The sequence below is a fragment of the Malus sylvestris genome, chromosome 17, assembly GCF_916048215.2.
Source record: "Malus sylvestris chromosome 17, drMalSylv7.2, whole genome shotgun sequence".
Taxonomy (NCBI): Eukaryota; Viridiplantae; Streptophyta; class Magnoliopsida; order Rosales; family Rosaceae; genus Malus; species Malus sylvestris.
This window is the reverse complement of record NC_062276.1, coordinates 305,631-331,840: the sequence shown is the minus strand read 5'-3', so window position 1 is coordinate 331,840 and position 26,210 is coordinate 305,631. Positions and strand designations below refer to the sequence as shown.

Here is a 26,210-nt window from a genome sequence, read left to right as displayed (position 1 = left end):
AAATTTTGACAGCTTATGTAGCATTTTGACCTCTTTTAAAGATTTGTTCTCCAAATAAGATATGTCAAATTAAATTATTATTTTATAAAATAAATTATTAAAATAATTAAAATTTAATAAATGACATTTAAAGTTTAATTAGTAATTTGTTCACTTTCTTTTTTTTTTTTGTCAAAATCTGTTCACTTTCCTTGATTGAAAAGAAGAAAAAAGTAAGATAATTGCATCGATCAACTCAACATTAATTATATTAAATGATTAAACTAATTAATTTTTTTAATAATTAATAAAAAAAACATTTGAAGCTGATGTCAAATTTGATAGCAATCTCTTTTACTATCAATTCATGTCATCGTCACATAAGATTTGACACTTCAGTTGTAAAATATTAGTTTGATCTTTTGTTTTACTGTTATATCTGATGTATACATTTTAGCATCTCATTTGAAAATGTTCTAAGGAAAGTCCATCCCCACCAGCTCATGTCCACACAAAAATCAAAAGTTTAAGTGGAAATGGATGTGGTAATAAATAAAAAGAAATGTGAATCAAATAAAGTGGCGTAAAATCTGGGAATCAGATGGAGCCCAGAGGTCTTTTTATTTGGTCACCTAAATCAGATAGCCGTAGATTTTGCGAAGTAAAACGATCTGAACCGTGCGTTTTAATACACCATGCTTGATGTGAATAGTAAGTACAATAGTCCATGGTATGAGTATCACACCGGAAACTCTCCTTCATCCCTACCGCACGTAAAACTCTCTTGTTCGTCTCTGCGCGAGGAGAGAGAGAGAGAGAGAGAGAGAGAGAGAGGGAGAAAAAGGAGGGTGTCTAGTCTGGTTTTCATCACATGAAAGAGAAAGAGAGAAAGTCGGGAAAGAGAGCGGAGAGAGAGATGCCATTGAATTGATTACACAGTTGCATGGGGAGTCAGAACTTTTGCAACACCTGGAAGTTCATCTCAGACCAACATTGCTGTCTTCACCGTCCATCCGTCACTCCTCCGTTGGCCACACTCCAACTACCACCACCACCCACCTTATCCCCTCCTCCCCCTCCCCCACCATCCCTTCCACACTTCTCAACACTAACCATGGTTTGATATTTAAGTTAACTAGCTAGGTAGGTTTAAATAAAAATAAACAAAACCATGAACGCATATTGCACATTTGTCATCCGACCCAGAACAAGAGGTCCTCTTTTGTAAATTGCGAACACCATAGCTAAACCCTAAATATGACTTTTTCTTCCAAATACCAACGCTCATTAATAGATACAACTCTATTTGCACATAAACAATTAAAAATACGTGAAAAAAGAGAGCAAGCAAAAGCTTATGTAAATCATGATATGACTGAATGCAGGCTGCACAAATGTCACTGGAAAATCAAGGGTAGCAGCAGCAGCTTTAATCTCCAAAAACCCTTGCCAAAAATAGCAAAGAAATAAGAAAAATTAAATAAAAATTAAGAAAAAGGTAGCAAATTAAGCTGGGAGTTGCACACACCTCCACAGCCACCCACTAGCTAGATATATATTCTTCTCTTTCCAGAGAGATAGCCCACCCATTTCGCGATTGCCGAGCGTCCTTCACAGCCACTGTTTCTGAAATCCAAGGTCCAACCTGTACTAGTAATTTCCTTTGCTTTTTAACACTTTTGCTTTTGGTTTAATGGACCAAACAGCGGCGGCAGCAGCAGCAGCAGCTGTAGGTCTTCGTGAGAAAACCGAGGCCTCTGGCTTGAGGGCAGGTGTTGAGGCTGAGCTCGGCCTTGTCACTGCCAAGGGGAACAAGGATAACGCGGATCACAAGAGTACCTTTCACGGGTCGAATCGGAGCGGGTCGATCCATGACCTTGTCCGTGCTGTGACTAGTTTCGGTGTCCTCAGGAAAAAACGAATGACCAGACAGAGGCGATCCTCCACCATCAACTTTCACGACCTCTCTTCTTTCGCGGCAGCTGCTGCTTCCGCTACCCCCTCGCACGTGCTACCACCGCCCTCCACTCTCCCTCCTGGACGTGTGAGCCTCCTTAATTCCCTCTACCTCTCATGTATATTAGTATTAGTTGCTTATTTGTTCTTCAAAATTTACCCTTCTTTGTTTCAGTTAAATTTGATTGAATATTTTCCTTCCTTATTTAATTATTTTTCTGCGATTTATATGCTCCCTTTTGTTATATAGTTGAAATCTGATGTTTTACTTTTCGGTTCATGTGATCTGACACTGTTCCATCAGATGTATGTAAATTTGTTTTTTTTTTCTTTGATTTTCTTCCATTTATTATTATTATTATTATTGTTATCTTGAGATACATTATTGTTATTTTGAGATATACAAGGACTAGATTGATTTGATTGACCTTTCACATGTTCAACTGGCCTGATATAACTGATATATAACCCTTCCACTTACAGTTATCGATGTGTCAGATTTTTTCAAATGGAGTTTCCGGCTTCCTTATAAAATCTTGTGATTTGGATGAGTAATCAAAGGCAATGTAGATACATAGTTGTATGTTTTTCTTGGGGGAATTTCTTCTTTAAATTATTATCCAATTTTATTCTACTTTGTATATGCTGTTGGTTCAATAGAATCGGTCCTATCTAGTGTTTAAGAACTTAATCTATGCGATGGCATTATCAGGTTGGGCACCAACTGTATAAATCTACTGATAGATCGGTGTATGTCATCGTACATGACGTATACAGCAACCTTTACTAATTAATTTGTATGTGTTCAAAAGGAGTCCCCGTAATCCCGTTCCTCATAGATATAGATTTTGGGGACACTCAATAGTCAGATTTGTCACATTCGATATGAACATTGTATAATTAAATTATTAACTGTTGGACTGATGAGTTCACCTTTTTTTAGTAAGTGTTCAAAATGAGTCCCTATAAATCACATTCCACTTGGATATAGATTTTGGGAACACTCCACAGTACAGATTTGTCGCATTTGGTATGAAGACTGTATAGTTGAATAACCGTTGGATTTATGAGTTAACTTTTTTTAAGTATGTGTTCGAAATGAGTCCCTGTAAATCATGTTCCACTAAAATATAGATTTTAGGGACACTCAATAGTCAGATTTGTCGCATTCGATATGAACATTGTATAATTAAATTATTAACTGTTGGACTGATGAGTTCACCTTTTTTTAGTACGGTGTTCAAAATGAGTCCCTATAAATCACATTCCACTTGGATATAGATTATGGGAACAATACAAAGTACAGATTTGTCGCATTTGGTATGAAGACTATATAGTTGAATAACTGTTGGATTTATGAGTTCACTTTTTGTAAGTATGTATTCGAAACGAGTCCCTGTAAATCATGTTCCACTAAAATATAGATTTTGGGAACACTCCACAGTACATAACTTGTCGCATTCGATATGAACATTGTATAGTTGAATAACCGTTGGTTTTATGAGCTCACCCTTTTTTTAGTTAAAAGACCCTTGAATTGACGATTTCACTTTTTATAGTAATGTTTGATGAGTGAATCATCGTTGGATTTATTCGTATTTGATATAGAATCCCTAATCTAGTTTGGATTGTAGATTCTGAAGTTCCTAACTGTGCTAGTGCTAATCTTCATTTGATTTTGTTGTCCAAGAAATGACATGATAGAAAACATTGCACCTTTTTCACTTATTTCAGTTGCAATTTGAGCATATTTATATGCTGTCTTACTGTTTCAAGATCAGTTTGTTCAATGCATATCTTTTTTTGCCATGAATGGATCTGGACGCTTCAGGTAATTGATCCAACACGGCTGCGATTTCTTTTCCAAAAAGAGCTCAAGAATAGTGATGTGAGCCCTCTCAGAAGAATGATACTCCCCAAGGTAATTACTCAATATTTATCGCTTTTGTAAATGGCTATGATATGATTACGAATATTATCATGCTAACTAATTTAGCTACTAAGGTTCATATGTATGTATTTGACAATGCTGAATTGTTTACTTAATTGCAGAAAGCAGCCGAGGCTCATCTCCCTACCCTCGAATCAAAGGAAGGAATAGCAATCAACATGGATGACATAGATGGTCTGCATGTTTGGAGCTTCAAGTACAGGTTTGAAGTTCTTCAATATCTTTAACGAGTTCTCTATTCCTTTCAATCCCAGATCAATTTTCTAGCAATTTATGAATGCATGAAAAAGTCATTTCTTAAGATATTTCTAATGGCGGATCAATCTATGTTTTGTTATTTTTCCAATTAATCAGGTTTTGGCCTAATAACAACAGCCGAATGTATGTACTTGAAAATACTGGTATAAATATCTCCCTTTTTTCCCTTTTATCAAACATTTGGTTATATATTATATATGTTCAATTATCAGTCTTTTAATGTAGAATTTTTTTTCAGGTGACTTTGTTAATGTACATGGCTTACAGTTTGGAGATTACATCATGGTTTACCAAGATAATCACAACCAGAATTACGTAGGGTGACCAAATCACTATACAGTTCATGATGATTTGATCATTATTTAAACAGATACTAATTTAAATTGTTCGTGACCGTACGTGCATTGGCAGGTTATTCAGGCAAGAAAGGCATCTGACCAAGATCATGTATACGGAGACATAAGTGGTATGAACAATGCGGTGAGCGACCGCTATGTGCACGAGTCTGAGGCTAACAAGTTCAGTTCGAGTTCGTTTTACATGCCGAAAATGGATGAGGATATGACTGCGGGCATGTCATTTGTGTACGACACCACCACCTTCTCAAACGACTCGCTGCTTGATTTTTTTGGGGGATCAATGATGACAAACTACTCCAGAAATGGGTCTCTGCATGAAAGTTTCGGATCTGTTGAAAACTTGTCTCTTGACGACTTTTATTAAGTTTTAGCATAAACTAATATATATGCAACATTAGTATAAATATGTAACCACCTAAGTGACATGACCAAATGGGTTAGACTCTCTGTTTTTTGTACCCTTTGTATTTTGGCAGCTGATCGTATGCACCAATAAGGGCAATAACAAGTGTAGAAACTTGTAACATGTATTGTACTTGTCCAACTTATATATTTATAATATCGTTCAATCTCCTAATAGCTTGCTTAAGAAATTAGGATAATCCAATCAAGTAATGAACTGAAAACATGTGTAATTGACCCTTGCTGTTTACTTTACTGTTGATTACACCATAGTCTCGGTGAAAAAGAACTTGATTACAGGCATAATATGGTGCATCTGTTTCTGCTGTAAACAACAAGTTGCCCGTCTAGCTCAGTTGGTAGAGCGCAAGGCTCTTAACCTTGTGGTCGTGGGTTCGAGCCCCACGGTGGGCGCCTTTTTTTTTCTTTCCCGGGTCCCTATGGGTTCTTCCGTTCTAGTGCGGTTTACCGGGTTTTTTTTTAATATTTTAATATTTGTCCTATTAATAAATATATATAATTTTGGTAGGAAAAAAAAAAAGGAATTAAAACAAGAAAAATAGAAATATACAGAAAATAAAAGGAGGAGGGGGAGCGGCACTCTGCAGAGAGAGAATTTAGGAGTGAGAAGCAAACTCACAGAGCTAGAAGAAGAAGAAGCAGAAGAGAAGGGTGTGCAGATTGATTGAATGGCGAGCAGGTATTGGGTGGTGTCTCTGCCGGCTCAAAACTCGGCGTCGTCTCTATGGAACCGTCTGCAGGAACAAATCTCCAAGCACTCCTTCGACACTCCCCTCTACAGAGTACTTGCTCTTCCTTTCTTCCTTTTGATTCGCAAGATCTGATCTGATTTGTTTTTCAATTCATTTCTCTTCTTATCAATTTAATTACCCCTATCACTTTTTGCAGTTCAATATTCCCAATCTCCGTGTTGGAACCTTGGATTCTCTTCTCTCCCTCAGCGACGATCTCTTAAAGGTATTCTCGCATTTGTTGTATTAATAATTTTGGAATTCTGAAACTTGTTTGGTAGCTTAATGTATTATTAATTATCTTTTGTCAGTGATAATTTTCAGACACCTTATCTTTATCCGATTGGAATCTCATTGGATAAGAGTTCTCTTTATCATTGTTGAAATGTAATTTGTAATGCAATTTTGTTTTGCTCCGATCTGCCAATTTAGTTTATATTTTGTGATTTTTGGCAATTTGCAGTCCAACAACTTTGTAGAGGGTGTTTCTCATAAGATCAGGCGCCAGATCGAGGAGCTCGAGAGGGTTTCAGGGGTGGAGAGTAGCGCTCTGACTGTCGATGGAGTGCCTGTCGATTCATACCTCACCAGGTATTAATTCAAAGTTCAATGAGATCAATTATGAACTTGAGGTGTGGTGCTTTGGTTTATGTGTGGTCACTGCCTGTGAGTATTGAATTTGGGTTTTTATTATGGTAGGTTCGTTTGGGATGAAGCCAAGTACCCTACGATGTCGCCTTTGAAGGAGATTGTTGACAGCATTCATGGTCAAGTTGCAAAGATTGAGGATGATCTCAAGGTAATGCTCCACGTTTTTCCTTCAACCTAGTTCTGCCATTGATGTAATGCAAGTTTTTTGATATACTTATTGGAGTGATAAACTGTACATACTCCATAAGTTTTAGTCACTAGAAGCATTTATCTGTTGTGATGAGAGGACTCAAGCTGTTGTTGGTAAATGATGCAATTTGTTGGAAAAAAACAAATGATATTTGTTGCTGGAGAAGTGAACTACTATAATTAATGGCTCTCAGTTTCTCCAGACTCACCCCTTAGCATAAGTTGCATAACTTAATGATAAGTTGAATTATATATATTTAGTCCGACTCTTTCCAAGAAAAATAAATCACCATTTTATGACTCTTATGTTAGGTTCGAGTAGCCGAGTATAATAATGTCCGCAGTCAATTGAATGCTATCAATCGAAAGCAGAGTGGAAGGTATAATTATTCTTTAACTCTAACGCTTGCAATAATATGACCATTTTCATTACGATTCTTGGTTAACAAGTCTCTTGGTGTTTTTCAGTTTAGCAGTCCGTGATCTTTCTGGTTTAGTGAAACCAGAGGACATCATTATTTCAGAACATCTAGTGACTCTCCTTGCAATTGTTCCCAAGTACTCTCAGAAGGATTGGCTATCAAGCTATGAGACCCTGACTAACTATGTGGTATGATTTTCCTCCTCCATAGCTTTTTACTTCAGCTGCTACTAACACACTAGGTTATTGCGGTTGGTTGGAGATAGTTGATGAACTTGTACATCCTCTCTTGCAAAGTTTTGAAATAACAGCTAGGACTTAATTTGTTTATGTTTATTGCAGCCTTCTTGTTTCAGTCTTATTGATCATGTTAAGCAATTTGCAGGTGCCAAGGTCCTCCAAGAAGTTATTTGAAGATAATGAATATGCTCTTTACACTGTAACACTGTTTAATCGGGTCGCAGATAACTTTAGAACAAGTGCTCGTGAAAAGGGGTTCCAGGTGAGTACTTTTGTTTTTTGTGCATGTTGTTCTGGTCTTCCATGAAAGTAGCATAAGTGAATCTCCTTTACAGTTCATGCAATATCAAATCACTGTTCATGATAAATGTAACTGCACTAGATGATTGGTGCAAATATCCCAATTCCTTTTTTAACCCTCCGAGAAGTTTTATAACTGACTTGTGGTTCTTTATCATGTGGTTCAGATTCGTGATTTTGAATACAGTTCTGAAGCACAAGAAAGTCGAAAGCAGGAGTTAGAAAAATTGGTGCAAGACCAAGAAAATTTAAGAGGCTCCCTTTTGCAGTGGTGCTATACCAGTTATGGGGAGGTAATTTTTGTTTCACTCAATTTACTTTCTTCATAGTTATGTCACTGGCCATGCAATAAAAATGTAGCCAAATTGTGGTAGCTTGGGTCATGTTGTGTTAGTTGGGGTTATTAAATTGTGGATGTCTGTCTAGTAATCTTAAATCAAAGGTTCCCCTGATGGCCTAATTTAAGTAGCCTGCATACATAATGCCTGCTGTTCGCTCTCTTTGTCGCTCGGTCACAGTTTTCCAGAATTGTTCTTGGAGGAATTGTTGTACTATTATCATCAAATGTTAATACTATTGTCGTATCATTTATATGCATGCCCTACTATGACAGATTTTGGAAATTTCAAACAAAATGCACTCGTTTCTCGCCTGCAGGTTTTCAGCTCCTGGATGCATTTTTGTGCTGTACGTGTCTTTACAGAGAGCATTTTGAGATATGGTTTACCACCAAATTTCTTGGTAAATAAGTTTCATCTTTTGTCACTGGTTTACCACCATGCACTTAGTATTGACTAAGCAGTGGATATTGAAATGAAATTTCAGGCATGTGTGTTATCCCCTCCTACAAAAGCTGAGAAGAAAGTGCGTTCAATCCTTGAAGGGTTGTGTGACAGTGGCAACAGGCAAGTCCATAAGCATTCTTTATGTTTGTTGCACACGAAGGGAGAACCTCACCTCTTCCATAAAACATAACTGACCAATTGTGAGGTTGAAGTCATGAATGGTGTAGATGCCAGATGACTTGAGGACCCATGTTCACCATACTAAGATACCTTGTGTGATATGTTGTGTGCTTTTAACGCGTCTCTCTTACGTTATGCCCTTGATGTTTTTGTTAACAACGCAGCACCTTCTGGAAAACTGATGATGAAGTCGGCGGAGGGGTGCCTGGTCTAGCAGGTGATGCGGATGCACATCCATATGTTTCGTTCACGATCAATCTTGTTTGAATGGGCGCTTGAATATCCCGTCAGAATCTGAGGATCTCTTTGGACGACAATAACAGTGGACGGGGTACTTGTATATTAGCATTTACAGTTGTATACTTTATTTATTTATAATTGCTGCTTTGGGATTCCTTGTGAGGGTTCATTGGGATGTTAGAGGTGAAATTTATGGGGGATTTTCATCCCTAAACTTGTAGCCTTTTTGTTTTGGTGCTTAGAACTTGGGTAGTTTTTGGGGCATTGCGCACTAATATCTGTAGAGCATGCAATCAATAATCGTTTGAAGGATACGATGTGAATAATATCTTTGGGTTTTCTTCCCTTCGACGAGGAAGGTAAGAACTACTTTTTTTCTGGAGGGAATCTTTTTTTCTTCTTCCAATCAAGATAGATTTGCCTACAAACAACGGCATAAACCTCCGGATAGCTGGGGTGAAACACGGAGCATTTCGGATGTCTAATTGACATTTTTTGTGGCACTCTCATCACTATTAACTTTTTGAAATTACAGATTTGCAGCCAAAATCAAATGATAAAATTCATCCTCTTCAAACCCGAAAGCCTGGCGGAATCAACAGAACCACAAAATTGAAGTCTAGACAGAAGCAATGCATGATTGAAAAGTAAATAGCACATACTTCTTCGAGAAAAATACAAATTTTTTTATTGTTGTAAAATATTTTCGATCATGATTAAAAGTAAAAACATCCTCTCGAGATGTTAAAATATTAAATTAGCAATAACGATAAGAAAAGGCATCAACAATATTTTCCAACCGAGCAGCCAAATCTGATATGGCATGATATGAAATATCATCTCTTTTCCTGGCTGTCATATTTGTCAGCAACTTCAAATTTGACAACAACTTCAAATATTTTTTAATTTTTAATAGAATCTCCAATTTTATCATGCATTTAAGACCAATTTTATCATTTATCGAGCCACAAATAAAATTTTAATAAATATTTAAGCTAAAAAACTGAATATTAGATGGACAAAAATAGTAATGCGACCCAAAATATTGCCAAAACGGCACTCCAACTACACAAATATCAACAAAAAAATTTTTTTACATGAATTTCAAAACATTATGTGTCACGATCCGTTTCTAATTGTTATTGTAAAATAGTTTCTCTGACTATGAAATAACCAAAATACTCCTAAAAAAAGTAAATTTCATCTTTTGTGGGACTTTCAAGCTCAAGACACCTGGTTGATAATATTTTATTTTATATAAATAATCAGATTTAAATTCATTAGTTTGGAATCTTTGGATGATAAAGTTACGAAATTTCCAAATAAAAAGGGCAATTTGGTAAATCCGAGTTGAACTTTCTAGAAGCCTGCCAAATTGCTTGTTTCTTTTTCTCTTCGTGCAGAAGCAAAAGCTGCTGTTCTTGTTTTTCCTCTCCTTTGCCCTCCTAACGACCAACCATCATATCTTTTTCATTCGGACAACGATTTCGACTAATCTTATATCAAAATTCATGCCGTAGTCGCGCCCAACACTTTTGTCACCTTTGAATCTCTGAACAACCACTGCACCAGGCAGATTGAAGGCGAGGAAATAAGTCACCTTCGTCGGAAAATTCGATTTTCTGGCCAAACCGACGGGAAATGGGTCTCGGACCAACAGATAAAGTTGATCCTCTCCTCACGGGATTTCTACCTATGTAAGTGGGTTATTTTGATTTCAACTTTTGGGTTCTGAAGACTTTTCGAAATTCAAGGTTTTAATTCTAATTGTGGTTGTTTGTTGAAGTTTAGACTCGATTTGTTGACTGGACGAGGAATCGAAGCTCAGCTGCAAGTTAGGACATGAATACGGACGATTTGGGTAAAATACTAAAAACCCTAAACCCTTTTATTTTGGGTTTAAGAACTAGGTTTAGTAAATGGTGTACTTTGCTGTGTTGTTGTGAAATTAAGTAATTCTTAGAAGTTGCGGTCTAGTGTGGAAGTGGGTAGGTTATGTGTTGAAATATTCTCGACATTACTAAGGTTTTGGTGTGGTTTTGATGATGGAGTCTGTATGCTAGAAATTGTGAGCAAAGAATTACGTAAATTTGAGATTAGAAGACCGAGTCATTAGAATCTGTCCATATTAAATTACCTTTATATCTTGAATACTTTCTGAGTGAAAATGGCTTGTGTAGGTGCAAGGTCTTTCAGACAGTCTAGACACTTAAGAGAGCATCCTCCTCACAACAAGGACAGAGCGGAGTTCCTGTGAGTGGACCTTGTATTCATAAAATGGTTTCCTTATATTTCTATATAATCACAAATGATTTCGAATGGTTTTGACTATAATTATGATCATGCCTATATCTGGTTTTCTTATATATATATATATAATTACAAATGGTTTCGAATGGTTTTGACTACACTTGTCATCAAGTCTATACGTGGTTTACTGTTGATTATGGTTGATACTTCATACTTGAGAATTATGGTTTTATTTTGGATATGCAAACTATTGTGGGAATTTGGTTTTTTGAGATAATGGTTTCACTAATAGGCATGATCATGTATAATCCACCCCATTGGATTTATGATCTTATACACCACTTGGTATACATGTACTTATGTTATAGTATCTTTCTTCTACGGCCATAGAATACATTATTGTCATGACATTCATTATGTGTTAAAGTCCCTTGGTTGGGTCAGAGGCCCAACTCCATTCGTATCTGGGTTAGAGTCATCGGGGTGGGTTAGAGCCCCAACTTATTCACATTTTGGGTTAGAGTGTCAACTTATTCATATTATGGGTTAAAGTCCCAACTCGTTTCTTACTATGGGTTCAATTCTCTACATTTCCAGTTAGAGTCCCAACTTATCCATATTATTGTTTAAAGTCCCAACTCGTTTCTTATTATGGATTCAATTGTCTACATTTCCAGTTAGAGTCCCGGCAAGGTGCATATCATTTGGGTTTGAGTTCCGACTTAGGCATGTGATTTGCATTACCATTGGTGTAAGTGTTGGTTTGGATTATTATGATTATGATTTTGCTTTATGATGATGATGATTTACAAAGTTGGCAGCTCTAACACACTTCCAAAATGTAAGGAGCCTTACCCTTGTCATAGAATTTTTGTAATAAATCCATCTGTGCATGGATAAAGCATCTAGAATTTCTTTTGAATACTTTAACTTCCGCATACACATTAGTACTTATGCCCTGAACTATGAACATGCTTATAGTGGAGGGCCTGAGACCCGTTTGGTGTGGCCTTTTAGGGATGTTCAGTTGTGAAATATTTGTGAACTATTATGTATGCATGTTGGTTTTAATCATACTTTAAGGCAAACTACGCCAAAATTTTGAAAGGCCCTACTTGAATTTTTAATTCTTATCCTTTATGCATGTTTTGGCTTGAGTCACCTTACAGGTGTCCGCCAACACGACTTGATTCAGATGGATATCTGGGTCGGGACGTGTCTGATTGGTCTCAGAGCATAGCTTTAGGAATCCTGAAATCATGCACCTTATAGTGCCGTATGGGCAAAATAATCTTATGTTTTATTGCTAGAGCAATGCCACCTCGACATTAAACAATCACTCCACCATATAGTTTTCCTGGCTTAGATCAGTTAGGGATGCTACTGCACAAGGCTTTCAGAGTGTTAGGGTGGTGGTCACACCTTCCTTGAGATAGCACGTAGAATGGGAGCACTGACCCTTGACGGGGAGGAAATGGAGCGCCTCTTGCAAACCATGAATAACTGCCTTGAGAAGTATTGGGTTTCCACAACCACATTTTTCCTCATCTAGAGTGCAAGATCTCAGTGGAATGTTGAAATGCGTATGCTTCCTTGAAACACTATGGTTTCAAAACTAATTTCAAAGTCAGGTTCTTTTCTCCGGAGTTCAAGAACCAAAAAAAAAAAAAAAAAAAGAATTTTTGGATCTATAACAAGGAAATATGAGTGTCGGAGTATGAGAGGAAGTATAGTGAACTCCCAAAGTATTGCCTTGCCATAGAAAAAGACCTAGATGAGTTGTTTACTCATTTCATATTGAACTTAATGAGTACATTAGAATGGCTGCCGCATCCAATCCTTGTTGGACTTACAATGAGGAATTTCTGGTAGCCTTGAGAATAGAAACTTTTACTAATCTTGGTGTTGGTAGTAGTAGCTACAATTGATTTGGGTCCAGACAACGAGGTAGATTTTCAGTGGGAGGTCTGAGAGACCGTTGACCATTCAAGAAGAGTGGACAGAGCTTTGCTTCTTCTAGTGGCAATTCTAGCACTAACACTCCACGATCTGGAGGGAGGTTGTATGGTAGTTCTCGTTTCTCTAATAGCAAATAGTCTGGTGGTACTGGTAGTAGTGCAAGTCGTCCATATTGTTGACAATCTAGACAACACCAAAATGGCGATTGCAGACGGGGCACTTCTACATGTCACACGTGTGGTTAGATAAATCATTGGCAGCGAGAATATCCCTTAACAAAACATGAAAAGAGTATGGGCTCTGGACGAGTTTAGCGAGCAGACTGTAATGCAGGTACTCTATAACATATGTATCAACAGAATCAAAGTATTGGAGTAGCATCTAGTAGCAGGGCCTAGTATAGTTAGTTAGGTGTGGCAGTCAGCCCCAGAAGAGTCGAGGGGGCCGCACAGGTGGACAAGCGGGTTGGAGATCGTACAACCTAACCCAGTAGGATGCGCAGATCAACCAATGTCATTATGGGTACGTTAAATGCTTTTAGATACTTAGCTAGAGTTTTAATTAATCCTGGTGTCACGCATTCGGTTATTTCGCTGATGCTTGCCCAAAAAGTTAATCCACAACCAACAACTCTTGGATTTGAATTCCCATTCAAGGGTTGTCCGGTTTTCATCGGTGATGAGATGGTGGAGGCTGTTTTCATTCATTTGATTATTCTTGACATTGACCTTAGTCTGGAAATGGGTTGGTTATCTAAAAATTATTCCTTGGTGGACTGTTACACTAAGGAAGTCACTCTTAGGACACTTGGGAGATCATATATAATTTTTTAGGACGAAAGAAGAATTCTTCAGAACAATATAATTTCAGCGCTGAGAGCAAATAAGCTTTTGAGAAAGGGTTGTGAGGGACATTTGACTCATGCAGTGATGAAGGAAGATTCTCCTGTTAGAGTTGAGGATGTTCCTATTGTCAACAAACCTTGATGTATTTCCTGAGGATCTACTTGGGTTACTGCGAGAGAGAGAAGTTGAGTTCATCATTAACTTGGTTCCAAGCACTGATCTCATGTCTTTAGCACCATATCAAATGACTCTAGTTGAGTTGAGAGAGTTGAAAACTCAACTTTAGGACTTGATAGACAAGGGGTTTATTCAACCTAGCACTTCACCTTGGGGTGCTCTTTTTCTCTTTGTAAAGAAGAATGGTGAGAGTATGAGTTTGTGTATTGATTGGAGACAACTCAATAGGTGATAGTGAAAAGTTGCTATCCCTTGCCGTGTATTGATGATTTGTTTGATCCACTTAAGAGTGCACGTGTATTCTCTAAAATAGATTTAACATCAGGATATCATCGGTTACTTATTACGAGAAAGATGTTCCCAAGATAGCATTCATGACTTGTTATGGCACTATGAGTTTCTAGTGATGTCTTTGAGTTGATGAATGCTCTTGTATCATTTGTGGATCTAATGAACATGGCATTTAGACCATAGTTGAATCTGTTCGTTATTGTGTTCATTGAGAAAGGAACAATAATATGCTAAATTCAATAAGTACAAGTTCTGGTTGGATCATATTAGTTTTCTTGGCCATGTGATTCTAGTTGAGGGAATTTATGATGATCTTTAGAAGGTATCTGCAATTGTAGCTTGGGAGCAACCTAAAAATGTTACTAAAGTGAGAAGTTTTCTTGGTCTAGTTGGATACTAATGGCGCTTTGTGAAGGATTTCTTAGCTATAACTTTGCCGCTCACAAAGTTGATCAGGAAAATAGTAAAGTTCATTTGGGATGTAATTTGTGAGAAGTTTTCAGGAGTTGAAATACCATCTCACACATGTACTTGTATTAGCACTTCCTAATAAGAGTGGTGAATTCAAGATCTATAGTGATGCTCTTTTACATGGTTTGGGTTGTGAGTGGGTTGTGTGCTGAAGCAGCATGGGAGAGTCATTACATGTGTTCCAGACAACTTAAATCCCATGAAAAGATTTATCCCACTCATGACTTGGAGTTAGTTGCAGCGGTATTTGCTTTGAAGATTTGGAGACATTACCTGTACAGAGAAACATGTCGTATCTTCACATATCACAAAAGCTTCAAGTATGTCTTCACTCAGAAGGAAATTGAATATGAGGTAGATGAGGTGGATAAAGCTGATTAGTGATTACAACTGCATCATTGATTATCATCCTGACAAAGCTAATGTGATGGTCGACGCTCTTAGTCCTCAGTGGAATGAGAACAGATCTCACTGTCAGCAAAGATGGGACTTTGATGATGGGTAACCAACTTTTTGTACCAAAGGAGAATGGTGAATTAAAGAAGAGATCCTAATTTAGCTTATGCTATGCACATAGACAGTAGAAAAATGTACCACACTATTAAGCCCTACAACTACTAGTCAGAGATGAAGATGGATATAGTCGAGTATGAAGTAATGCTTGATTTGTCAACAAGTAAAAGCAAAAAGGCAGAAACCCTCGAGATTATCATGGACTCCCAATTCCATCTTGGAAATGAGAGGATATCACCATGGATTTGGTATATGGGCTACCTACCATTTCCTTGAAATATGATGAGATTTGGGTAATTGTTGATCGACTTCCTAAGTTAGCGCATTTTTTGGCAGTTGAAAGAACTACAAGCTGAGTAAGCTAGTAGAGATATGCATAGACCAGATTATTAGATTCCATGGTCTACCTGTCTCCATTTTTTAGAAAGTGACTCGAGATTCACTTTCGGGTTTCGAAAGCATTTCAGGATGCTATGGGTACAAAGTTACTGTACCCTATGGCCTTTCACCCATAGACAGATGGTCAATCAGAAAGGACGATCCAAACCTTGGAAGATATGCTGAGATAATCTGTTCTTCAGTTTAGAGATAATTGGGATAAACACTTGTCATCGATAGAATTCGCTTATAACAGCAGCTATCATTCCAGCATTGATACGACACCGTGTGAGGCATTGTATGGGAAAGTGTGCCGAACCCTTCTATGTTGGACATGGGTGGGTGAACGAGCACTTGAGGGGCAAGAGTCGGTTGATGAGACTAAAGAGAAAATCCAGGTGATTAAACGAAACTTAAAAGTCGCCCAGGATAGGCAAAAGAGCACAATAGACATGCATTCTAAGGACCGTGATAATGATGTTGGTGTATTTGCGTTCTTGAAATTGTCACCCTGGAAATGTAGTGTCGGATGTGGCAAACAGGGTAAGCTAAGCTCCTAATACATTGGTCCTTATGAGATTGTTGAGTGCGTAGGCCCAGTTGCTTATAGGCTAGTCCTGCCACCAATGTTATCTTGGGTGCACGATGTATTCCATGTATCCTTGTTGAGGAAGTACATACCACACGATGTATTCCATGTATCCTTGTTGAGGAAGTACATACCACATAAGTCACAGGTGTTGCAACCCCAACTAAAGCAGGATTTGAGCTAAGATAGTGATCCTTGACAGGAAAGAGAAGGTTATGAGGAACAAGGGGATACCGGTAGTGAATGTTCTATGGAGCAATTATGAGGTTTAGGCTACTTGGGAGATTGAGGAGCATATGCATGGTCAATATCTACACTCATCCAGTAGTTTGTTCTAGAAATTTGGGGTTGAAGATTTCTTAGAGGTGTAGATTGTTACAATCCGTCCTCGATTTTTCTTCTAAATTATTTTTTTCTTATTGCAAAATGACCAAAATGCCCCTAAAAGAGTAAATTTCGTCTTTGTGGGACCCTTGAGCTCCAAACACTTGGCGGCTAATTTTCTATTTTATTTAAATAGTACTCCTTGTTTTTCCTCTTCTTTGCCCCCCTAAGCTCAGATCATCATATCTTTCATTCGAATACTGAATCCGACTAATCTTTTATCAAAATTCAAGCCCTTGTCGAGCGCAACACATGTCACCTTTGTATCTCTGAACAACCACTAGACCAGGCAGATTGAAGGCGAGGAAAGAAGTCACCTTGGCTGGAAAAGTGGATTTTCCGGCCAAACCTACGAAAACGGGTCTCGGCGAGGAAAGACATCACCTCTGAACTACCACTTACTCTTTTCTTGTTTTGCGTCTCTTTTTAGGACCTAAAGTCAGAGATCTGGTGGATGTCCAGGACTGGCAGACAGCTTTGACACACTTCTACACTTGTCGTAAAATTTTTGTAATAAATCCATCTGCGTATCTATAAAATATCTCGAAATTTCATTTGAATACTATAACTTTTGCATGCACATTAGTACTGACGCTCCGAACTAACAACATGCTTGTAGTAGAGGGTCTTAGCCTTTTGGGGATGTTCTATTGTCAAATATTTCTGAACTACTATGTATACAGGTTGGGTTTAATCATGTTTTAAGGCAAACTATACCAACTTTTTTTACCTATTTTGCGATGAGGCGAATGTGAAAATGAAAGATGATTTATTCTGAATTTGCAAAATCGATTTTTAATCATGAGTGTTAACCCGTGAGAATTAAAGAAAACCTTATAAGGCATTTGGAAGCGGTTCATGATTATTGAGCAAACAAATGTATATTTACTAGGATATTTAAGATGCAAACTAAAACAATAAGTGAAAAATATATTAGTGAGGTTCAAAACAGTGTTTAAATAGGGTTCCATCCTCAAGAATATCAATGAAAAGTCTTGCTTAATTTTCAAAATTTCACGGTGAGGCGAAGGTGAAAATAAATAGTCTAAACGATGATTTATGTACGAATTTGTAAAGTTGACTAAAACCATGAGTGTGAATTCACCTATTTGTGTTAAAAATTCTTGAACATTAAAAAAACATTATAAGACATTAGAAATCGGTTTTATGATTTATTGAGTAACAAATGTATATTTAAGCCGAAAATAAAGAAAATATGTGAAAAATATAGTAGTGAGGCTCAAAACATTGTTAAAATGAGGTTCCACCCTAAGATCTTACTTTAGTTTTTGCGGTGAGGCGAAGGTGAAAATAAATAGTCTGAACGATGATTTATATACAAATTTGTAAAATTGACTTAAAATCTTGAGTGTTAACCCACATTTTTTGTGAAAAATGCAAATTTTGTATTTTCTCCAAATATTTTCCACGAGCATTAAAGAAAACTTTATAACGCATTTGGAAGCAGTTTTATGATTGATTGAATAACAAATGTATATTTAGTACAATATTTAAGCCGAAAATTAAAAAAATAAGTGAAAATATGCTAGTGAGACCCAAAACATGTTTAAATGGGGTTTCAACCTCAAGGATACCTACGGAAGATCTTACCTTAATTTTCAAAACTTCACGGTAAGGCGAAGGTAAAAATAAATAAATACGATGATTTATGTATGAATTTGCGAAAATGGCTAGAAATCGTGAGTGTGTTAACACACGTTTTTAGTGAAAAATGAAATTTTTTTATTTTCTTTGAGCATTAAGAAAAACTTTATAAGGCATTTGGAAGCAGTTTTATGATTTATTGAGCAACAAATATATATTTAATAAAATATTTAAGCTGAAAACCAAAAAAATAAGTGAAAACTATATTGGAGTTGCCAAAAACATTGTTTGAATGAGGTTATACCCTGAAGAATATAACCGGAAAGTATTACCTTAATTTTCAAAACTTCATGGTGAGGCGAAGTGGAAAATAAATAGATTAAATGATGATTTATGTGCGAATTTGCAAAATCGACTAAAAACCGTGAATGTTAACCCACGTTTTTTGGTCAAAAATGCAAATTTTTTTTATCTTTGTGAAATATTTTCCGTGAGCATTAGGGTAAACATTATAAGATATTGGAAGTGGTTTTACAATTTATGGAGCAAAAAAATATATATTTAGTAGAATATTTAAGTAAAAAATTAAAACAAAATAAGTGAAAAATATACTAGTGAGACCCAAAACATTGTTTAAATATGGTTCCACTGTCAAGAATATCAATGGAAAGTCTTACCTTAATTATGCAAACTTACAGTGAGGTGAATGTGAAAATAAATAGATTGAACGATGATTCATGTACGAATTTGCAAGACCAACTACAAACTGTGAGCACCACGTTTTTTGTGAAAAGTGCGATTTTTTTATTATTGAGAAATATTTTCCGTGAACATTTAGGAAAACTTTCAAAGGCAGTTGGAAGCGATTTTATGATTTATTGAGCGACAAATGTATATTTAGTACAATATTTAAGCCGAAAACAAAAAAAAAAAGTGAAAAATATACTAGAGAGGCCCAAAACATTGTTTAAATGGGGATCTACCATCAAGAATATCAACGGAAAGTCTAATCTAAATTTTCAAGACTTCACAAGGCGACAAACATGAAAATAAATAGTCTGAACGATGATTTATAGACGAATTTGTAAAACCGACTAAAATTCATGTGTAACACACGTTTTTTGTCAAAATTGTAAATTTTTATTTTTGCGAAATATTTTCCTTAAGCATTAAGGACAACTTTATAAGAAATTTAGATCGGTTTTACAGTTTATTGAGCACAAATGTATATTTAGTTTAATATTTAAGCCGAAAACTAAAAAACTAAGTTAACAATATAGTAGCTAGGACCAAAACATTGTCAAATGGGGTTCTACCCTCAAGAATCTCAATTGAAAGTCTAACCTTGATTTTCAAAACTTCACGGTGAGGCAAATGTAAAGAGAAATAGATTGAATAATGATTTATGTACGAATTTGCAAAACTGAATAAAATCCACAAGTGTTAATATATGTTTTTTTGTTAAAAATGCAAATTTTTTATTTTCGCGAAATATTTTTCTTGAGCATTAAGAACAGTTTTAGAAGGCATTTAGAAGAGATTTTATGATTTATTAAGCAATAAATGTATAGTATAATATTTAAGTTGAAAACTAAGAAAATGGAAAGTCTAGTAGTGAGGCCGAAAACATTGTTAAAATGGATACCACCCTCAAGAATATCAACAGAAGGTCTTACCTTAATTTTCAAAACTTCACGGTGAGGCGAAGTTGAAATGAAATAGAATGGACGATGATTTATGTATGAATTTTCAAAACAACTAAAAATTGTGAGTATTAACCCATGTTTCTTGTTAAAAATTCAAATTTTTTATTTTTGTGAAATATTTTGCTTGAGCATAAAGGACAGCATAATAAGGCATTAAGAAGCAGTTTTACAGTTTATTGAGCAATAAATGTATGTTTAGTACAATATTTAAGCCAAAAACAAAGAAAATAAGTGAAAGATATAGTAGTGAGACCCAAAACATTGTAAAAAAAGGGTTCCACCCTCTAGAAAATCAATGGAAAGTCTAACCTTAATTATTAAAACTTCAAGGTGAGGCGAAGGTGAAAAGAAATAGATTGAACGATCATTTATGTACAAATTTGCAAAATCGACTAAAAATCATGAGTGTTAACCCACGTTTTTTTTTTTTATGAAAAATGCAAATTTTTTACTTTCGCAAAATGTTGTCCGTGACTATTAAGTAAAACTTTTAAAGCCATTTGGAAGCGGTTTTAAGATTTATTAAGCAACAAATGTATATTTAGTAGAATATTTAAGCCGAAAACTAAAAAAATAAGTGAAAAATATAGTAGTGAGCCCTAAAACATTGTCACATGGGTTTCTACCCTAAAAAATATTAACTGAAAATCTTACCTTAGTTTTCAAAATTTCACTGTGAGGCGAAGGTGAAAATAAATAGATTGAACGATAATTTATGTACAAATTTGTAAAACCGACTAAAAACCATGTGTTAACCCACGTTTTTTTTTATTAAAAATTCAAATTTTTTATTTTCACGAAATATGTTCCTTGAGCAATAAGGACAACTTTATAAGGCAATTAGAAGTGGTTTTACAATTTATTGACGAATAAATGTATGTTTAGTATAATATTAAAGCAGAAAACTAAGAAAATAAGTGAAAAAAAATATAGTAATAAGGCCCAAAACATTGTCATCGGAGGTCCTACCATCAAGTATATCAAAGAAAAGTCTTATCTTAATTTTCAAAACTTCACCATGAGGCGAAGGTGAAAAGAAATAGATTGAACGATGATTTATGTATGGAATTGCAAAACCAACTAAAAACCCTAAGTGTTAACCCATTTTTTTTTGTTAAAAATTCAAATTATTTATTTTCGTGAAATATTTTCCTTGAGCATTAAGGACAACTTTATAAGGCATTTAGAAGTGGTTTTACGGTTTATTGAGAAATAAATGTATGTTTTGTATAATATCTAAGCCGAAAACTAAGAAAATAAGTGAAAAAAATATAGTAACGAGACCCAAAACATTGTCAAAGAAGATTCTACCCTCAAGAATATCAACAGAAAGTCTTACCTTAATTTTAAAAACTTCACAATGAGGCGAAGGCGGAAATAAATAGATTGATTGATGATTTATGTACGATTTGCAAAATTGACTAAAAATCGTGAGTGTTAACCCACATTTTTTGTTAAAAATTCAAATTTTTTATTTTCACAAAATATTTTTCTTCAACATTAAGAAAAACTTTATAAGTCATTTAGAAGCGGTTTTACGGTTTATTGAGTAATAAATGTATATTTAGTATAATATTTAAGCTGAAAACTAAGAAAATAAGTGAAAAATATAGTAGTGAGGCCCAAAACATTGTTAAAAACTTTAAATGGGGTCCACCCTCAAGAATATCAACGAAAAGTCATACCTTGATTTTTAAAATTTCACAATAAGGTGAAGGTGAAAAGAAATAGTTTGAACGAAGATTCATGTACGAACTTGCAAAACGGCTAGAAACCGTGAGTGTTAACCCACTTTTCTTGTTAAAAATTCAAAATTTTTATTTTCATGAAATATTTTCCTTGAGCTTGGAGGAGAACTTTATAAGGCCTTTAGAAGCGATTTTATAGTTTATTGAGCAATAAAAATATGTTTAGTATAATATTTAAGCTGAAAACTAAGAATATAAGTGGAAAAATATATTAGCAAGGCCCAAAACATGTCAAATGAGATTCTATCCTCAAGAATATCTACGGAAAGTCTTACCTTAATTTTCAAAACTTCACAGTGACGTGAAGGTGAAAAGAAATAGATTGAACGATTATTTATGTACAGATTTGCAAAACCAACCAAATACCGTGAGTCTTAACCCACTTTTTTTGTTAAAAATTTAAAATTTTTATTTTCGTGAAATATTTTCCCTGAGCACCGAGGACAACTTTATAAGGCATTTGAAAGCGGTTTTACAGTTCATTGAGAAATAAATGTATGTTTTGTATAATATTTAAGCTGAAAAACTAAGAAAATAAGTGAAAAAAATATAGTAGCAAGGCCCAAAACATTGTCAAATGAGATTCTACCCCCAAGAATATCAACATAATGTCTTACCTACTATATTTTTGTACGAATTTGTTAAACCGACTAAAAACCATGAGTGTTAACCTACGTTTTTTATTAAAAATTCAAATTTGTTATTTTCTCGAAATATTTTTCTTGAGCGTTAAGGAAAACTTTATAAGGCATTTAGAATCGGTTTTACGGTTTATTGAGCAATAAATGTGTATTTAGACTAATATTTAAGCCGAAAACTAAGAAAATAAGTGAAAAATATAGTAGTAAGGACCAAAACATTGTTAAAAACTTAAAATGGGTCCACCCTTAAGAATTTGAACAAAAAGCCTTACCTTAATTTTCAATATGTCATGGGGAGCTGAAGGTGAAAAGAAATAGATTGAACGATGATTTATGTACGAATTTACAAAACCAACTAAAAACCATGAGTGCTAATCCACGTTTTTTGTTAAAAATTCAAACTTTTTATTTTCGCAAAATATTTTCCTTGAGTATTAAGGACAACTTTATAAGGCATTTAAAAGTGGTTTTACAGTTTATTAAGCAATAAATATATGTTTAGTATAATATTTAAGCTGACAACTAAGAAAATAAATGGAAATACAGTAGTGAGGCCCAAAACATTGTTAAAATGGATTCCACCCTCAAGAAAATCAACGGAAGGTGTTACCTTAATTTTCAAAACTTCACGATCAGGCAAAGATGAAAAGAAAAAGATTGAATGATGATTTATGTACGGATTTTAAAAACGACTAAAAACCGTGATATCCACGTTTCTTGTTAAAAATTCAAAATTTTAATTTTCACGAAATATTTTTCTTAAGCATTAAGGACAGCTTTATAAGGCAATTAGAAGCGGTTTTACAATTTATTGAGTAATAAATGTATTTTTAGTACAATATTTAAGCCAAAAACAAAGGATATAAATGAAAGATATATTAGTGAGACCAAAAAAATTGTAAAAATGGGGTTCCACCTTCTAGAAAATCAATGGAAAGTCTAACCTTAATTATTAAAACTTCACAGTGAGGTGAAGGTGCAAAGAAATAGATTGAACGATGTTTATGTACGAATTTGCAAAACCGACTAAAAATCGTGAGTGTTAATGTATGTTCGTACATAAAAAATTTTCGTGAAAAAATTTCCTTGAGCTTTAAGGACAACTTTATAAGGCATTTAGAAGCGGTTTTATGGTTTATTAAGTAACTAATGTATGTTCAGTATAATATTTATGCCGAAAACTAAGAAAATAAGTGGAAAAATATATTAGCGAGGTCCAAAACATTGTCAAATAGGATTCTACCTCAAGAATATATACGGAAAGTCTTACCTTAATTTTCAAAACTTCACGGTGACATGAAGGTGAAACGAAATAGATTGAACGATGATTTATGTACGAATTTGCAAAACCAACTAAATACCATGAGTATTAACCCACTTTTTTTGTTAAAAATTCGATTTTTTTTTTGCGAAATATTTTCCTTGGGCATTAAGTAAAGCTTAATAAGGCATTTAGAAGCGGTTTTACAATTTATTAAGCAATAAATGTATGTTTTGTACAATATTTAAGTCGAAAACAAAGAATATAAGTGAAAGATATAGCAGTGAGACCAAAACATTGTAAAAATAGGGCTCCACCCTCTAGAAAATCAATGGAAAGTCTAACCTTAATTATTAAAACTTCAAGGTGAGGCGAAGGTGAATAAAAATAGATTGAACGATGATTTATGTACGAATTTTCAAAACCAACTAAAAATCATGAGTGTTAACCCATGTTTTTTTTTAATCAAAAATGCAAATTTTTTACTTTCACAAAATGTTGTCTGTGACTATTAAGTAAAAGTTTTAAAGGCATTTAGAAGTGGATTTAAGATTTATTAAGCAACAAATGTATATTTAGTATAATATTTAAGCCAAAAACTAAAAAAATAAGTGAAAAATATAGTAGTAATAAGTGAAAAATAAGTGAAGAATATCAACGAAAAGTCTTACCTTAGGTTTCAAAACTTCATGGTGAGGGCAGAGTTGAAAATAAAGATAGAACGAGAATTTATGTACGAATTTGTAAAACCGACTAAAGACCATGAGTGTTAACCCATATTTTTTTTTGTTAAAAATTCAAATTTTTTATTTTCGCGAATTATGTTCCTTGAGCAACAAGGATAACTTTATAAGGCATTTAGACGTGGTTTTACGATTTATTGAGCAATAAATGTATGTTTAGTATAATATTAAAGCCGAAAACTAAGAAAATAAGTGAAAAAAAATATAGTAATAAGGCCCAAAACATTGTCATATGAGGTTCTACCATCAAGTATGTTGATGCACAAAACCGGATGGTCTTGGTACAACGTAAATCCGACCGTGAATCTACATGTAATGTATATAACACAAGATGTATCGTGGTTCACCCCAAGGTTTGGGCTACGTCCACATTGAATATGTATTTATCTGAGGGAGAGAGAGAGAGAGAGAGAGAGAGAGAGAATGAGCTCTGTAATGTGAGAGCTTTGAGAGGGGGTGAGAGGCTTAGGGTTTATGAGGGTGAGGAGGCCCTTTTATAGAATAAGGGCTTCTTCCCTAATTACATATTTGCCCCTTCCTGTATTACATAATTACATTTAAGTCCCCCGAGTATTTATACGAGGTCTAAATACGAGGCCCTAAATATGGTATAAACAGTAGTCCCCTAAGTCTTCAGTCAAGAGAGTCTTTTGGCTGGAGACTTGAAATTCAGTCCATGTGTGGGCCGAAGTAACTAGATGGCGTCTGGTGCTGACACTCGACATAAGGCGGTGCCCAATCTGAAATGATGCTTAACTAGAAGTAGCACATGTTGCGAGGCTGCTCGGCTTGTGGCTTATGTTGCCTTGGTTGGCTTGGCTTGTGGCGCTTGAAGGTGAGGGGGTCCCTTTTATAGAATAAGGGCTTGTTCCTCAATACATAAATGATGAGCTAGAGTTGATGTTTGCAGCGAGGCGGTTGCTCAGTAGGCGGCGATGCTCTCTAATGGTGGTGAGGGAGTCCCTTTTTAGAATAAGGGCTCGCTCCTCAATACATAAGTGATGGGCTAGGAGTGATGCTCGCAGCGATACGGTTGCTCAGCTGGCGGCATTACTCTCTAATGAAGGTGAGGGGGTCCCTTTTATAAAATAAGGGCTCGCTCCTCAATACATGAATAATGGGCTAGAGTTGATGCTCTTTAATGGTGGTGAGGGAGTCCCTTTTATAGAATAAGGGCTCACTCCTCAATACATAAATGATGGGCTAGAGTCCCCCAAGTATTTTTCATGAGGCCCAGTTGAGGCCCAATATGTGGTATATAATGTAGTCCCCCAAGTCTTTGGTCAATAAGGTCTGTTAGCTGGAGACTTCAAATTGAATCCATGTATAGGCCGAAGTGGCGGTTGTTCGGAGGCGGTATTTGTATACCCTGCACTGAAGCTTTGTAAGTGAAGCTTTGCAAGTGAAGCTTTGAAGCTGGAGCTTTGTAAATGAAGCTTTTGAAGCTAGAGCTTTTGTAAATGAAGCTTTTGAAGCTAGAGCTCTGTAAATGAAGCTTTTGAAGCTGATTGACATGAGTGATGCTCATGAATGTGTATGTTGATTATCATGAGTGATGCTCATGGATGTTGACATGAGTGATGCTCATGAATGTTTATGTATGATTGATGCTCATGAATGTTTATGTATGATTGATATGAGTAGTGCTCATGCTCATGAAGATGAGTTCCTTCTTCACCTGGTTGGTGGTATGAGTGGCAAGTTGCCAAATGATATTAGAGTATGGGTTATACAATTCATTACTTGGTTGGTGGCATGAAGGAAAGTACCGGTTGTACATTTCATCACCTGGTTGGTGGTAATAGCGGCGGGTTGCCGAATAATTTTGGAGTACTGGGCGTACTTTTGATCACCTGGTTGGTGATAATAGCGGCAGGTTGCCGAATAATTTTGGAGTGATGGGCGTACTTTTGATCACCTGGTTGGTGATAATAGAGGCGGGGTGCCGAATAATTTTTTTGTAGTACTAGATGTACGTTTGGTCAT

The 26,210-nt window shown here is 35.5% G+C and overlaps 2 protein-coding genes, 1 long non-coding RNA gene and 1 other non-coding gene across 7 annotated transcripts; all 4 read left to right on the top strand.

Annotated features, from left to right (window-relative positions):
• Positions 1-1,672: 1,672 nt before the first annotated feature.
• Positions 1,673-4,973, top strand: LOC126610385 (B3 domain-containing transcription factor FUS3-like). The gene is made up of 6 exons (XM_050278443.1): positions 1,673-2,023; positions 3,767-3,856; positions 3,988-4,088; positions 4,241-4,287; positions 4,383-4,459; positions 4,556-4,973. The coding sequence occupies exons 1-6, from the start codon at positions 1,673-1,675 to the stop codon at positions 4,865-4,867; spliced, it is 978 nt and encodes a 325-aa protein (XP_050134400.1). The 3' UTR covers positions 4,868-4,973.
• Positions 4,974-5,246: 273 nt separating this feature from the next.
• TRNAK-CUU (transfer RNA lysine (anticodon CUU)) lies at positions 5,247-5,319 on the top strand. Its single transcript has one exon. It is a non-coding gene; the product is annotated as a tRNA-Lys (tRNA).
• A 153-nt stretch (positions 5,320-5,472) lies between these two features.
• On the top strand, positions 5,473-9,041 carry LOC126611518 (V-type proton ATPase subunit C). Its single transcript, XM_050279820.1, has 11 exons — positions 5,473-5,708; positions 5,815-5,883; positions 6,121-6,248; positions 6,357-6,456; positions 6,810-6,877; positions 6,966-7,107; positions 7,304-7,420; positions 7,626-7,751; positions 8,116-8,199; positions 8,284-8,363; positions 8,588-9,041. The coding sequence occupies exons 1-11, from the start codon at positions 5,595-5,597 to the stop codon at positions 8,688-8,690; spliced, it is 1,131 nt and encodes a 376-aa protein (XP_050135777.1). The 5' UTR covers positions 5,473-5,594; the 3' UTR covers positions 8,691-9,041.
• A 1,004-nt stretch (positions 9,042-10,045) lies between these two features.
• Positions 10,046-17,082, top strand: LOC126611524 (uncharacterized). 4 transcript variants are annotated; one of them, XR_007618885.1, is made up of 4 exons: positions 10,046-10,360; positions 10,455-10,524; positions 10,844-10,916; positions 16,951-17,082. It is a non-coding gene; the product is annotated as an uncharacterized LOC126611524 (long non-coding RNA). The 4 variants fall into 4 exon arrangements; XR_007618882.1 differs by having other exon boundaries at positions 16,754-17,082; XR_007618884.1 differs by lacking the exon at positions 16,951-17,082 and adding an exon at positions 11,591-12,020.
• The last annotated feature ends 9,128 nt before the right edge of the window (positions 17,083-26,210 follow it).